Source organism: Mastomys coucha, unplaced genomic scaffold (assembly GCF_008632895.1).
Source record: "Mastomys coucha isolate ucsf_1 unplaced genomic scaffold, UCSF_Mcou_1 pScaffold23, whole genome shotgun sequence".
In the NCBI taxonomy this organism is placed as follows: Eukaryota; Metazoa; Chordata; class Mammalia; order Rodentia; family Muridae; genus Mastomys; species Mastomys coucha.
In genome coordinates this window covers 99,500,618-99,515,498 of record NW_022196906.1, presented here as the reverse complement: position 1 = coordinate 99,515,498, position 14,881 = coordinate 99,500,618, and the positions used below count along the sequence as shown (strand labels likewise).

Genomic DNA, 14,881 nt, shown 5'->3' with positions numbered 1-14,881 from the left:
CTGGGCTTCAGCTTGCTCTCTTCTTTTTATTCAGTCTGGGACTACAGTCTGTTCAGGGCGGGTCTTCCCTGTCCAGTTAAACCTTTCTGGGAACACCCTCTTGGACATATCCAGAGGCATTTCCAGGGTGACTCTAAATCTGGTCAGGTTGACAGGGATTAAGTATCATGTCACCTCCATCTTAAAACAAGGGTGGGTGGCAGGTGGGAGTCAATCTCTTGAGGTGAAAGGTTCAAAAGCCACCTAACCTTGGGCTCATTGCACTGCCTGAGCATCCCATATATAGTCAATATGAGACTGCCCTGAAACTCTCCCTGCTTCTCAACCTCGCTGTAAGACCCTTCCTACAGGCTCTCAGACAGTAGACTCTGGGCTGGGCTGTTTCCTGGTCTCTCCCTCACCAGCCACTTCCTCACCACTAGTTGTCATGTACTGGAGTCCTTAAGGTGGCCTGTATTTGACCTCCACCTCCCTTCCAACTGCCCCTCTTTGCTTCATCCCTTAAATGACAGAACTCTGTTTTCCGTCTTTGTCTTACAGACACTTCATCAACAGAAGTCACGCCATGTCACTCTGTTCCATGATTTCCGTTTCTCCTCACAGCCTACCTCCTCTCTCCATCACCTGCCTGCTTTCATGTCCTCCCATCTGCTTTGTCACTCTCCTGCCTTAGCCACATTGGCTTTGTCTTTTTGCACCAGTGCGCAGAGATGCTCCTGCCACACAGAAGGCCTTTGCATGGACCGTTCTTGCTGCTGCAAGGCTTCCCTTCCAGATGTCTCCGAAGCTTGCTTCCTGTGTGGCTTTAAGGCTCTCCAGAGCCAAGGGACTCAGTTCCCTAGCACCAGAAAAGAACAAAACCAGTTATCTCCCCGGCCTTCCAATAAGGTTTTACAAATCCCTCCCCCAGGAGCCCCAAGAAAGTGATTTTCCTCACTTTGTTCCCTGATGTGTATCATCAGGGATTGGGACAGCGCCTCCCACAGACTGGATCTTAGTGTATTTCTACAATGAATGACTGAGTGCTGTTGAACCAATGAATGTTTCTCCGCCACTTTATGCACCTGTGACTTTAGTACCCATTTCATGATGAACCCAAATCCATGTCTCCAGTTCAGGGCTTGGACCCAAGCCTGGACCTATGCTTGTCCACCTGGCTACTCTGAAGCCACCTGAATGGTTCCCAGACATCTGAAGCGTACAGTATCCAAGACAGAATTCCCTTCTGCCACCTTCTTGCCCAGACCTCTCCCTCCTTCTGTGTTTATGTCTCAGTCGATGTTATTGCACATGCAGCCCCTACTTCCTCTTACCTCATTGCATATCATGCCCTTCCTGGCATCAGTGATGTCCAAAATTGTCTCATCCTGTCTTACTGTACTTCTCTCTACTGTTCTCATTCAACTCCAGGTCAAATGCTTATTTCAAGCATCCAGTTCTTACCAGGAGCCTCGGCCATAGTTCCCAGTGCACACAGCCCTTCATTAAACTGACGAGTAGCTGATACATTCATCTCCAACACTGGTTCTCAGGTCCCAAAGGCAGAATCCATGGCTGATTGTGGTTTTTATCTACCACATTGAATCCTAAGTATCTAGTCTTTACCACATAGTAGATATTTAACAAACCAATAAATCCTAATAATCCAGTAAGATATATGACTTAAATTTATTATTATTTGAGCTCAGACTTACTATGCAGCTGAGTATGACCTCAAACTGCTCTTCTTCCTTCCACTTCCTAAGCTGAGATTACAGGCAAGTGCAATCAAGTCTGGCCTTGAATAAATCACTTAGGTTTAATCGCGTGCGTGTGTGTGTGTGTGTGTGTGTGTGTGTGTGTGTGTGTGCGCGCGTGCATGTGTGTGTGCATGAAAGGTTCATTACCTCAGCTTGACAGTGGATTATTACTCATTTTGAGGTGGTGGGCTGCACAGACAACCTGTGCAGTTGAGCAAAGGTCTGGAACTCCAGAGACCCGGTGGGTGGTGATTTCCGCCTGCATGGGACAGAAAGTGTTTGACCACGGCACCTGGGCTCCTGCCTCCTGTTGCAACAACCATGGGCAAGAATGTGACAAAAGCAAAGCCCTCTGGTGCTGCTGCTGGGGACAATGTAGCCCCTTGGGGAAAGTCTAGCTGTTCTTGCAAAGTAAGAGCACAAAGTTTCTGTCTCAGACAGCCAGACACACCCTTCTAGGTATGTTCCCAAAAGTAAAGAAAACATATGCCCACACAAACCATGCACACAAAAATCTTGGTTACAGTAGCATTCTTACTAAGAAAGAAGGGGGAATGTCTACTGGTTGAAAGTGTGTAACAGCTGCACAGAAGATACTATTTGCCCACAAAAAGGAATCAAGTACCAGTACATGTCACAACAAGGATTAAATCGGAGACACACACTGAGGGGATGATGCCAGCTAGAGAGTCACATATGGTTTCTTTCTTTTTCTTTCTTTCTTTCTTTCTTTCTTTCTTTCTTTCTTTCTTTCTTTCTTTTTTTTCCTTCGGAATAGGCAAATCTTTAGAGGCAGCAAGCAGGTGGCTAATAGCCAAGGGCTTGGGGGTATGAAAAACTGAGTGCTGACAACCAGAGAGTAGGGAACTCCTTTTGAGAAATGTTCTAACCTTTTTAAAGTCACAAGTATCTGAGGACATACTAAAATAGTTAAAATGGGCAGATTTCGTTTGACATATAGCTTTAAAAGGCCATTAGGAATAATGTGTGTGCATATGTAAATGTACAGATAGAGTATTTCTATAAAATAATTCTACCCTTCATAGTGCTGTCCTGTAGTAATTTTATATTTAATTTAATATGTAGCATTTAAGGTATAAACAGTTACTGGCTTATGATGGCTCAACCTCACTTATGATATGCAAAAGCTATATATATATTTGATAGATACTTTATTTCAGAATTTAAACAGAGGTGGTATTTTTTTTCTGGGCCATCAGTACTCTCTTGCCACACTAGGTAGTGGCAGTGTGCCAAAGCTCACAGCTTAGATCGTTAAGGGCAGCAGAGTGATTGATCAGCGAAACGGCTTGCGAAGACATTTGCCAGGGCGAAGGATGGATTGGCAGGGGTCTTGTGAACTGAAAGAGAGGAAGATTGGACCCTGGGAGACCCAAGGGACGGTGATCTGGGTGGCTTGTGCGTTTAAAGCGTGGATCCATCTGGGTTGAGGTCTGAAGACAGTCCTAAAGTCAATATGCCTCCCCCCACCCCCAGGTGAGCGGTAGCTGAATTTCCCACAGCTTTGATGTGTGAGCTGACTGTGTGGTTCTTGAGCCCTACACTGTTCATGGAGGAACAGCTTGTCCTCTGTTGTGATTTATCTTTTGTTGGATGAGGCTGTCACAGATTTCAAAAGTGTACCCAAACACACATGGCACCCAGGCTTTCCCTCAAGTTACAGATGTTCCTAAAAAGGCCCCGGAAGTACAGCAGAGACCCACTGGCTATTGGCCCATCGCGTGTCTCATCCAGAAATCATGGGTTGCACAACAGTGAAACCTTGGGGTCACTTTAGGCAACTAGTTTATTTTACATAACTCAAGAGCCTCTTTTCTTCCTGTCATTCTGATCTGAAATGGGGGAAGGGAACCCCGTTCTTTGAATGCTGGTCTCCGTTTGATGCAGGTGTGTAATCAGTTTAGACATCCTAGGACCCAAAGCATCAAGATGCTTCGAAGTGGTATGCCAACTCTTTGACAAACCTTGACTCACAAGCCTTCCATGAGTACTGAGCCTGGGGTTCATTGCTTCCTGGCAGAGCAATGAGTCTCAGGCTCTTGACTTCCAGGAGCCCTCCTGCCACACTGGGCTTTTTATGAGAAAATTACTGGATGGGTGACATTCGAGTGTGTAGGATACTTTGGCAAGTGACTTTGGGTGGGCTGGTGATTGATGAGGGACCCTGACACTCAGAGATCTCAACTTTTTCCATACTGACGTCTTCAAGTTCTAAAGTGCACTGTTACAGATAATAACTATAGAAGACTATGAAGGCATGGATTGCTTGATTCTAATCATGTGCCACCTGCTAATGTTGCTAATTCAGTGTCCTCTCAGTTGCCCTCTTGCCTAACCATGGGAGGCACAGACCCGTCATTTTGTAGCTACCTATCCTGGTGTGGAATCTCTGAAAAGAACACAAAGTCTGTGATTGATCCAGGACACACAGTGAGGGACATTAATTCATGTCTTTATACACCATTAAGAAAGAGCCTGAGGGCCCAACTTAAGAGTATAGTGGAACGGGCTGGAAAGATGGCTCAGTGGTTAAGAGCACTGACTGCTCTTCCAGAGGTCCTGAGTTCAATCCCCAGCAACCACATGGTGGCCCATAACCATCAGTAATGGGGTCTGATGCCCTCTTCTGGTGTGCCTGAAGACAGCTACAGTGAACTCATATACATAAAATATAATAAATAATTCTTTAAAAGAAGAGTGTAGTGGATTAAGACATTTGCTGCTAAACTTGGTGATTCCATTTCCTGGGACTCAAGGTAGAAGAGAATCAACTCCATAAAGCTTCTCTCTCTCTCTCTCTCTCTCTCTCTCTCTCTTCCTCTCTCTTCCCCCCTCCCACATACACACACACACACACACACACACACACACAGAGAGAGAGAGAGAGAGAGAGAGAGAGAGAGAGAGAGAGAGAGAGAGAGATGCACACACAATACATAAGAATAACTTTAAGGGGGAAAAAAGAAAGAAAATGAAAGAAAAAAGAAAGGAAAAGAAAAGAAAAAAAAAAGTAAGGTTGAGAGTGTGGCCAAAGTGGTACCTGGTGGATAGTCTGGCAGTCTTAAGTCATTCTCTGTGGCAAAGCACTTCTATCTTGAACTTGTCCTCTGTAGAACTTATTCTGGAATTAAGCTGCCCGTTTCATCCCTGTTTTCCCCCACACTTGCTTACCTTCTCCTCCTACCTTCCCTGCCCTAAGATAACCACACAGCAAGTTCTGAAAAGCAGAGTTCTGATTCTCCCGAAAGGAGCTCATGGTCCTCTTTGTCCTTCCTTGCATTCATACGTTTGGGACTCTCGTATTCAAGCTTAATCTTTAGAATTCATTTGGGAATTAAATGTTTCTCCTGACATCCAAAACTTGAGCTAGAATCGCCTTTTCGGAGTTTCCTACCCAGCAACTACCTTTCATGTTCTGTTTCCAAGTTTGTCTCTGCAATGACAGTGAGCAGATGTTGCAACTTCCATGGTTTTGTGGCAAGGCGCCTAGTCAGGGTGCACAGCAGGTGATCAGATAGCTGTGCAACCTGCGCAAGGATGGATGAATGAAAAGAAAGCGAATAGATTAACTACTTTCTGGATAGGGGGAAGTCTCTACCATTCGAAACCTCTTGGACTACCTCACTAAACCCCATTCTTCTCTCAAGAAGCCTCCTGAGCCTATGCAAAGCCTCCAGACAGCTATTAGTACTAGGAGCAGAGAGGTTGTTTTGGTGTGCTCCAGCGCAGAGAGTGAAGGCAAGCTCCAAGCGCGCCCCAAAGTTCCCGCCCTCCACTTTCCCCCAGGGTCTGCAGCCCAGGGGTTTCGGGGCGGTCCACATAGCAGAGAAGCAGGCAGGATAGTGCCAGCCTCTAAAATCCTCCCCCCACCCCACCACACACTTAACTCTTCTGTCACCTTCCCAAGGCTTGAGCAGCACGCTGAGCCCTGGGGGCCACCAGGGCGGGGAGAGCAGCATTCGTTTGCGGAGCCAGGGGCGTGGGAGCTGCAGCCAGCGGGACCCCAGAGGCCAGAGGCTTCCCTGCAGCCACGCCACGCCACGGAGTCACTTCCAGGCTCCCCTGCTCTCCAGCTGCTAAGCGATCTTGTGCTGGGGACTGTGCACTTTGGCTGTACACTCCTCAAATCCACCCCAGGCTGGGTAGAAGTTTCCCTGAGGTAAGTTCAGCAGCCCAGTGTCCGCTGGGAAAGAAACAGAACAAAGTTAATAATCGGTGAGTGGTGGGAGGCAGGGGATCAGCCTGATGAGAGAGGCAATGGAGAAGCATTAAGGTGAAGGAAAACACTGTATTTAAAGGTCTTAAAAGTACCTCTTTGGAGTTTTTCATCCACTCCAGACAGAGGGAGCTAAATTCTCTGGGCTCTGTTAGTTCTTCTCCTTCTCCTTCTCTTTTTTCTTCTGCATCAGGGTGTTGGAGAATCAGCAGCATGAGCTAGTCATTCCCTGATTTGGTTTGGGAGTTCCCCACCACACACTTGGGGTTCTCCAAGGATGAGAGGTGCCTTGCCCAATACTGTGTTCCCACACCCAGCACGTGGCCTGGAGAGTGGCAGGCACACAGGGCCACTTAACCAGGCAAAGCCATTGCCAAGCCTGCAGGTACGCTGCATCTAAGTTTCCCTGCCCAGTGTCACACAAAACTATTAAAGACAACGTCAGGGTTTTATTGTTGGTGCAGGGGATGAGGGAGGCAGGCAAAGCATGTCTTTTTAAAAATCAATTCCCAGTGACATTCTACTATGAGTGGAGCCCAGACTGCCTGGCTCATAACCAACCTTGGAAGTAATTCTGACCAGAGGAGGCTAGAGGAGGAAGAAAAAATCCTGGAACTAGGAAGTAATGGTTTGTTTCTTTGTGGCCTCTTGTGATAGGATTTCTTATGGGTCCTTTTCAGAAATCTTTAGTATGAAGATGTTTAAAGAGGACTTTTGTGAATGCCAGGGAGTCAACAGGGAGAACCGGGTATCATTGAGAAATTGTGGTGTTGCTGGTTTCCTAAGACTCAAGACAGAACATTAGAAGTCTGTTCTTGAGGGTTTTTTTTTTAATTGCTATAGAGTACAGCCGTCACAGCATCAATTTAAGTTTTAAAGATCTATTTGTTTTTTAATTGTGTGTGTATGTGTCTGTGTATGTATATTATATGTGTGTGTGTGATTCTCTCTGTATGTGTGTCTCTGTCTCTGTCTCTCTGTCTGTCTCTTTCTCTCTCTGTATATGTGTGTATGTGTGTGTCTCTCTCTGTGTGTGTTTCTCTCTGTGTGTCTCTCTCTCTGTCTCTCTGTCTCTGTCTCTCTCTGTGTTTGTGTGTGCATGCATGTGTATAAGAAGAATGTGTGAGTGCTGATACCTGGGGACTTCAGGAGAGGGCTTCAGATCTCCTGCAGCCAGAGTGACAAGTGGCTGTGAGCTGCTCAATGCAGGTGCTAGGGAACCAACTTAGTCCAGTGGAAGAGCAGTACAAGCTCTAATGGCTGAGCCATCACTAGGAGTAGTACAAGCTCTTAACGGCTGAGCCATCATCACTAGGAGCCCGTGCTACCCATTCGAAAGGATCTATTTTGATGAGTACCACTTTTAGTTTTGTTTATTCATTGCATTTATTCCCATGCCTAAGCTTTTCCTTTCTCAGTTTCTTCTGGAATATCTCTCCCTTCTATGCAGCCTCCTTTTCTGGTGTAGGCAATTTGTTCCTTTTGAGTTTCACCTCCACACAGTAGGAGAGGCCGAGGTATGGGACAATCCAGCTATGAGCTCTGTTTAAGTGTGGTGGAGCATCATGGCTACTTGGTTCACCTGGAGATGCTTCATGACCAGAGAATCCACATTCAGCTCCTTTGCAGATAACCTCTACAGTTTTAAGCGAGTTCAGCTAAATGTGTAGCACTCATTCAGACACCTTGAATCTACACTGCTGGGCCTGGGGACATCTACTTATTTGCAGGCTTGTACACTGCAAGCACACATTGCTCTTATTTTTAAGTCATTTATTTAACTTTTAATTGTGTGTGTGTGCACCTGTGTGTCTGTGCGTGTGTCTGTGTACATGAGTGAAGGTAGCTAGAAAGGTGTCAGATCCTCCGGAGCTAAAGTTGTGAGTTGTGACAATTGTGAGTGACTGGCCCTGGCTGCTAGGAACTGAACTCTGGACCTCTGCAGGAGCAGTAAACACTCTAACCACTGAGCTTTTTCTCCACTTGGGTCCTCTGGAAGAACAGGGCTCGTCCATAGCTGCTGAACCACTCTCACCCCCCACATTGTTTCTTTAAGGTGACATTTTTCAGATACTTGGTGGCTTTTCACATGTGCAAAGCCATTTACCCTTGATGGCCTTGGTAACTTCCTGGGTGCTCTTAAAGTGAACATAAAGATTTCACCTCTTGATTATTATGAGTTCGTAGGGTTTCTGGTCAAGAGAGAAGCCAACCGTTTTCACCTGTCACCTCAGGATACTTATGGGTTTGGGTTTGTTTGTTTTTTATTTCAAAGTTCAGGGCACTTTAAAAATGTGTGTGTACATGTATGTGGGGGTATAGTTGGCATGTACGTGCTGGTAGAAGCCAGAGACTGATGCCTGGTGTTTTCCTCCACCGTTCTCCCCTTCACTTTTGAGAGGAGGTCTCTCTCTCTCACCCTAGGGCTTGCTGCTCTAGATAGGCTGACTAGCCAGTGAGGTCCTGGGGTCCTGATGCTGCTCCTGCACTCCACTCCACTACAGAGGAGTTACAGAGATGCTCACTGATGTGCCGGGATTTTTCATGGGAGCGGAGATCTACACTCAGGCCCTCATGTGTGTGCCACAAATATGAGACTCACTGAGCCAGCTCCTCACTGGCCTTGAGGTATGGCTTTTAACACGAAATCCCAAGCAAACCAGTGTGACGTTGCACTGCTATGCTTGTTGTTCCCAACAGGGGCCGTGTTCACAGAAATCCAGAAACTTAAAATAAGTCTTAGAAGTTTGCATTGTTCAACAAAGAACTGTCAGTTCCTTCCACCCTTTCAGAACATCAGAAATGCAAAAAAAGAGACCAGAGGAATAGCTCAGTGGGTAAAGACACTTGCCTCCAAGCTTGGAAAACTGAGTTCTATCCCTGAGATCCACAAGATAGGTGAGAACTGACTCCCTCAAGTTGTCCTCTGACCTCACACACAAGTAGTGATGTGTATATGATGTATATGTATACATATATATCTTTATATGTATGTGATATATATGTATATGTATATATAGACACGTGTATATATACACAGACACATAAGCACACAGACACAGATGAGACAGTTATATACACATACACACATATACATAAACACACATACACATACAAAGAGATACAGACAGACACATATACACATAGGAACACAGATACACACACATAAACACACACTCATATACACATACACATATATACACACACATAGAGACACAGACAGACAGACAGACACATAAACACATATACACTCATATACATACACACAGACACATACTCATTCTGATGGAATGTAACAGGGATAAAGGGAGGAAGGAGAGGAGGAGAGAACTTGGACTAAGGGTTCTTTTCCACTCATAAGTTTGATATATTTAAATGCTGTGCCATAAAATCAAATTTTATGATATTCACAAAGTTTTTGTTAAACATTCATTGGGGAATAAACTTTTGCCTCTGGAAAAAAATCTTTTGGTTTTGCTAAGTCTTCTAGCGACATAATTCTACAAGAATACTGTTGTTAAATGTAAAGTACAATTTTCTTATCTTGACCCCTTTGGAGAGCCTAGATTTTTGAAAGTTTTAGTGTTTGCAATATTAATGCGGGAATGTGTGTTTGTGTGGACACTACTGGCCGAAGCTAACTAAGGCACCAGACAAGGACCAGGCTGCAAGAACTACAACTAGAGGTGGGCACAGCATCCTTTCATCTGTAGACTCCGTGTGCTACACAGTCCTGCTAATATAAAGCTCTTAAAAATGGAGGTTGAACCTCAGTAAATATGCCCTGGCTTAGAATTTCTCAAAAACTAAAGATGATGTTAACTATATTCTAAGGTACATAACTAAGGGCTGAGCTAATGGTTGTGCATTTGAAAGCAATGAACCCTCACTTGGCTGTTCCCCAGGAACAAGTATGGTGACCATGATAGTTTCCTGGCTTTTACTTCTTCTTTGTTGTTGCTGATTTGACCTGTCTTGTTATTTGTTCTTACCATGTAGCCCTGGCCAACCTGAAACTCATTACTGTATTGATTGGGCTGGCTTCACACTCATAGATATCCTCCTGCCTGCTGAAGGCTGAGATGAAAGGTGAACACCCCCGCTCCGAGTCCACTTACTCTTTCATATGTGACACAAACATGACTTTCCCTTGCTGACTAAATGTTGGACAAAGTATTTTTTAATTTCTTCTTACATTTTATTTATTTTATGTGGATGTGGATGGGGTGGGGTGTGGTGGGTGGGGGAGCTACACAGAAGCTATGGCATATAGATGGAGGTCAGAGGACAACTTACTGAGGTCGGTCCTCTCTTCCACAGTGTCTTCCTGGGGACTGTCAGGTAACCAGGCCTGTTTGGTAACTATTAACCTCTGTCCCCAGGCCTCTCTTGACTTTTCTGCTTGTTGTGACTGTTGGTTTTTACTGTTGGGAGTGGCCTCTAAGTTTCCCTCCAACAGGCCTAGTTTTGAGTGACTGATGAGCCTAATGACCCCTGACCTTGACCTCTTAGAGCCTTGCTTTGCTCACATGTCCCCCATGTAACAGCCTTAGGGAAACATCAAACACCAGGGCGCTCTCCCACAGGGGAGCCGCAGGAGAGCCATCAGGCATATTCCACTGTCTGGGATTGTCAGTGTTAAACCCAATGTTATTCAGTGTTGCCAGCCCAGTCAACAACTTGTTTCCATGGAGTGTAATACACGATGAGCAGAAACTTGCTGGGTGTACGCTCTCTCTCTCTCTCTCTCTCTCTCTCTCTCTCTCTCTCTCTCTCTCTCTCTTCCTGGAAATGTTCCAGTTCATAAAGATTACTTAAGAAAAGGCCTGTCACTCAGGCATGCAGCTATCCTGGAAGAGATGATGCTGAGAGGGAGGTGGGAGGGTGGGGCAGGGGTTGTCTGTACTGAACTCACAAGTCCTCATATCGTAAACTTTATTTATGGTTTGAGGAAACTTTCCCAGAGAAATCAAATTCTTCCCATAGGTAGATGACTTTAGAAATCATGCTAAAGGGGCTGGAGAGATGGCGTAGTGCTTAAGACGACTGGCTGCTCTAGCAAAGGACCTGGGTTCAATTCTCAGCACCCACATGGCTGCTCACAATCATCTATAACCCTCTCTTGGCCTCTGCTGGCACCAAGCACACGTGTGGTGCATGGACTTACATGCAAGTGAATTACCCATACACATAAATCGATAAAGCATATTTGTTGCTTTTGACTCTGTGGATCATGGTTCTGTGATGCTGAAAATATCTTCCTACTCCACACCCCATACTCTACTCCCTTCCCCTACTCTCCCCCACCTCCCGGGCACTGCTGTGTGTACGTTGATGTCAGATGGCTCCCTCATCTGCCCTCTCTGTCTAGTTTTGAGACAATTTCCCCAGCAAACCTGAGCTCTCCAATTCAGCTAGACTGACCAGTGAGCCTCAAGGAACACCCCACTCCCCACCCCCTTCCCTCCCACTCCCTATCTCTGCCTCCCCGCCCTGAGACTACAGTCATGTGTCCTAGTACCTTGTGATGCAGAGGCTGGGGATCCCAACTCAGGTCTTCATGCCAGCTCTGCAAACACTGTAGCCTCCAAGCCATTTATTTCCCCAGGCCCTCCTCTAACTGTCAGCAGAAGGGAATGACTGTTAAAATGTAGAACAGCCTTGATGTGGTGATGTGGTGATGAACACCTGAGATCCCTTCCCTTGGAAGGCAGAGGCAGGAGAATCAGGAGTTCAAGGCTAACTTCAACTACATATATATGAGCTTGAGGCCAGCTAGGGCTATATGGGATACTGGCTGAGTGAATGAATGAATGAATAAATGAATAATAAATAAATAAATGGAGTAAAACTCTTCCCTAAGCATAAAGTATAGCAGTGGCATTCAGAATATCTATTGAGGTGCAAAATGTCAGAGTACTTTTTTTTTTTAAATTCATAATGTACACCTACACCTACATTTTCAAATTTTTAAAGCAGTCTTCTATAGCTACCTCAAGCTTCTCAAGAGGAAGAGAATGAAGGTCCTTTGCTACATAGTGGCTATTTAAAAGGCACGGTAGTAAAGAAATAATAGGCTTCCCCTCAGTCCCTCTGCTTGTTTCTTTCCTCCCGCTTCCCTCAGTCCCTCTGTTTCTTACCTCCTGCTTCCCCTCAGTCCCTCTGTTTCTTACCTCCTGCTGCCCCTCAGTCTCTCTGTTTCTTACCTCCTGCTTCCCCTCAGTCCCTCTGTTTCTTACCTCCTGCTCCCCCTCAGTCCCTCTGCTGGTTTCCTACCCTCCCGCTAACTCTGGTCTTGGAGTGAGCTCACAGGCCTGGCATGAGAATTTGGAAAAGATATCCAAGGGCAGAAATGGATACTGTTTAGCCAGGACAAGGGTCTATGCCAAAGGAAAATATGCCCCGTGCTTTTCTTATCCTTAATGTTTCCCACGGTACCTTGTCACTTAGTAGGTACTCAAATATTTAGCACATAAATGATTGTTAGGATTTCAAAACTCTGGCTGGCGTACGTGTCTCTTTGAAGCTGGAACAGATGCTCTTAGAAAATTCAGGAATGTGCAAAACTTCATGACGTTCTGAAAATCCTTAAGCTGTACAATCTCAGGGGAAGACTATTAACATGCAAACCCTTAGCAGGATAAAGGGAAGCGTAGACGCGCACCATTCGCACTGAGGGTCGGTCTTGCCAAAGCAAGGTGCTGCCAATCTATCATTATGACTCTGATCTTGATTGGCCAAGATAATGCTAAGAATTAAGTACCCTTTATGGCTCCAAATAACAAGTCTATGGAAATTTTCTGCTTTACTTTTGGCAGGAAAAGCTTTTCTCCAAGTATACGAATGGTAGAAGAGAGAGAAGAAAAAGAGAGCATTAAACATGAGTTTAATTTATCTAACTGGACATCAAAACTGCTGGCTTACAAGGTGTTAACTGTATACACCACTGTTTAAACATTTAGAGTTAAGGACTCTGCGTTGACTTTAACGTGTGCCGATGAGCTGTGTGTACGCCATGCCCTCTAAACTTTAGAGCGGGGAAGGATTTGCCAGAATTAGTTGACAAAGGCATTTGTGTTGGCTTGAAAAATCATAAGCTAATCATTCCTTGGGTCCTTAAAAAAAAAAAAAAAAAAGCTTGATTAATGTTTGGCAAGAAATTCTGACCAAGAGTCTCCGTTGTGTGAGTCCTAACACAGCTGGACTTTGAAGTCCATAGAAAATCATCATCATGTTTGGTTATTGTTCAGTGAGGGAAAAACAATCCGATGGAACATCAAATGGTCCACGAGCACCTTTTTTGGTACTTCCACCTCACCCCAAGCTAGCTTGTATAGGTGAGTGCACAGTCCATTTACCTCTGGATTTTCTGAGGCAGTTAGCATTTAGAATGCTGCGATGACAGGCTTTAAAGAAGCCTCCAAGATCTCAGCGTCCAGCCTTGCTCTGCTGGCTGGCAGATGATGTCAGGGTCCTGGCCGTGTTCTCTCTCCATTTGCTTCTTTCTTGTAGTGCTGCAGTTCTGCCTGAGAGCTTTCTCTGCCTTGGGTGTCTATATGACTCACGTGGGGCAGGTTGGGAGTGATGCCTTAGCTAACATCAGGTTAAAAGCTGATGAGGGAATACTCCGTCTTTGTGAACTCCCTGGGGCTGATACTCCCTGGAGCTGATCTATCCATTTCGCTGAGGTGGCCAAGGGAAGAGAGTTTCATGCTCACACGGTGGCAGATTGCTTGTACTTTAATGTTGGTTTCCTTTCCTCCTCTGTCTTCTTTTTCCACTTTCATGCTTTTAGGAGTCACTTCACAAATAACCTGTTATCCTGGTTAGCTTTTACGGTCAATGTGAACAGAATCTATAGTGACCTAAGTCAGGGAGTTGCCTCAATAGGATTGGCCTTAGGCCAACTCTGTGAGCATTTATCTTGAATTATGAATTATACCACTGCGGGTATCACCAATCCCTAGGCTCGGGGGTTGGTGGGGGGGAGGAGGCAGGCACTTGGGCTGTATAAGGAAGCTATCTGAGTATAAGCCAGTGACCAAACTGGTAAGCAGAGTTTCCCCACAGTTCTTGCTTCAATGCCGACCCTGGCTTCCTTCAGTAAAGGACTAAGGTTGGAAGTGCAAACCAAATAAATCCCATCATCCTTTAAGTAGCTTTTGATCAGAGTGTTTTTATCACAGAAACAGAAAGCAAACTCGGACCCACGGCCACATGGATTCTAGTTCAGGGTCTGCTTTTGAAGAAGCTCTTGCTACTATTTCAGTGCACATGGAGGATTCAGGTAGCTCAACAATACTGGTCTATAGTCATATTTTCAACACCACTGGAGTCAAATATTAAGAACGGAATCCTTGCTTTCAGACTAGAGAACCGAATTCTGTGGCTGGCTTAAGCTGTTTCACTATGTCTGGCTTGGTTGGATTCTTGGTCCTGACTTTGCTCCTAAATTCCCGTTAGCATTTAGGAAACTGTCCTGGAACAGGGAGGCAGACAGTGAGGATTGCGTGTGATCTCAGAGCAGAGGGGAGCTTGCTGCAACCTCATAATTAGATAAATACTCCCAAAGCACATTCTGCTGTACATAGAGGTGGTTCGAATGTGCTCATGAAGGTGAAGCTGGCTCCTCCACATACTGGCACGACATCCCAGTCCCCTCTGTGGTAGTCATCATTGGTGAAGCATGACTTTCGTTTTTGTTTTTGTTTTTGTTTTTTAATTTTTTTTTATTTTTAAGCTTTCATTATATTTTCTTTTCTTTTCTTATTAGATATTTTCTTTATTTACATGTAAACTTCTCCTTTCCCAGTTTCCCCTCCAAAAAACAAAGAAATAAACAAAAACAACAAAAAACAAACCCCTGTTGCCTCCCCCCTCCCCATGCCTGCCACCCCACCCTCTC

At 45.2% G+C, this 14,881-nt stretch overlaps 1 protein-coding gene across 1 annotated transcript in view; it reads left to right on the top strand.

Moving 5' to 3' along the window:
- The first annotated feature begins 5,411 nt into the window (after positions 1-5,411).
- The window catches only part of Col6a6 (collagen type VI alpha 6 chain), a 137,978-nt gene continuing 128,508 nt past the window's right edge, over positions 5,412-14,881 (top strand). Inside the window, exon 1 of the mRNA XM_031346192.1 lies at positions 5,412-5,919. Within this exon, the coding sequence (XP_031202052.1) occupies positions 5,423-5,919 (497 nt within the window). The 5' untranslated portion in view covers positions 5,412-5,422. The remainder of the gene's footprint in view (positions 5,920-14,881) is intronic.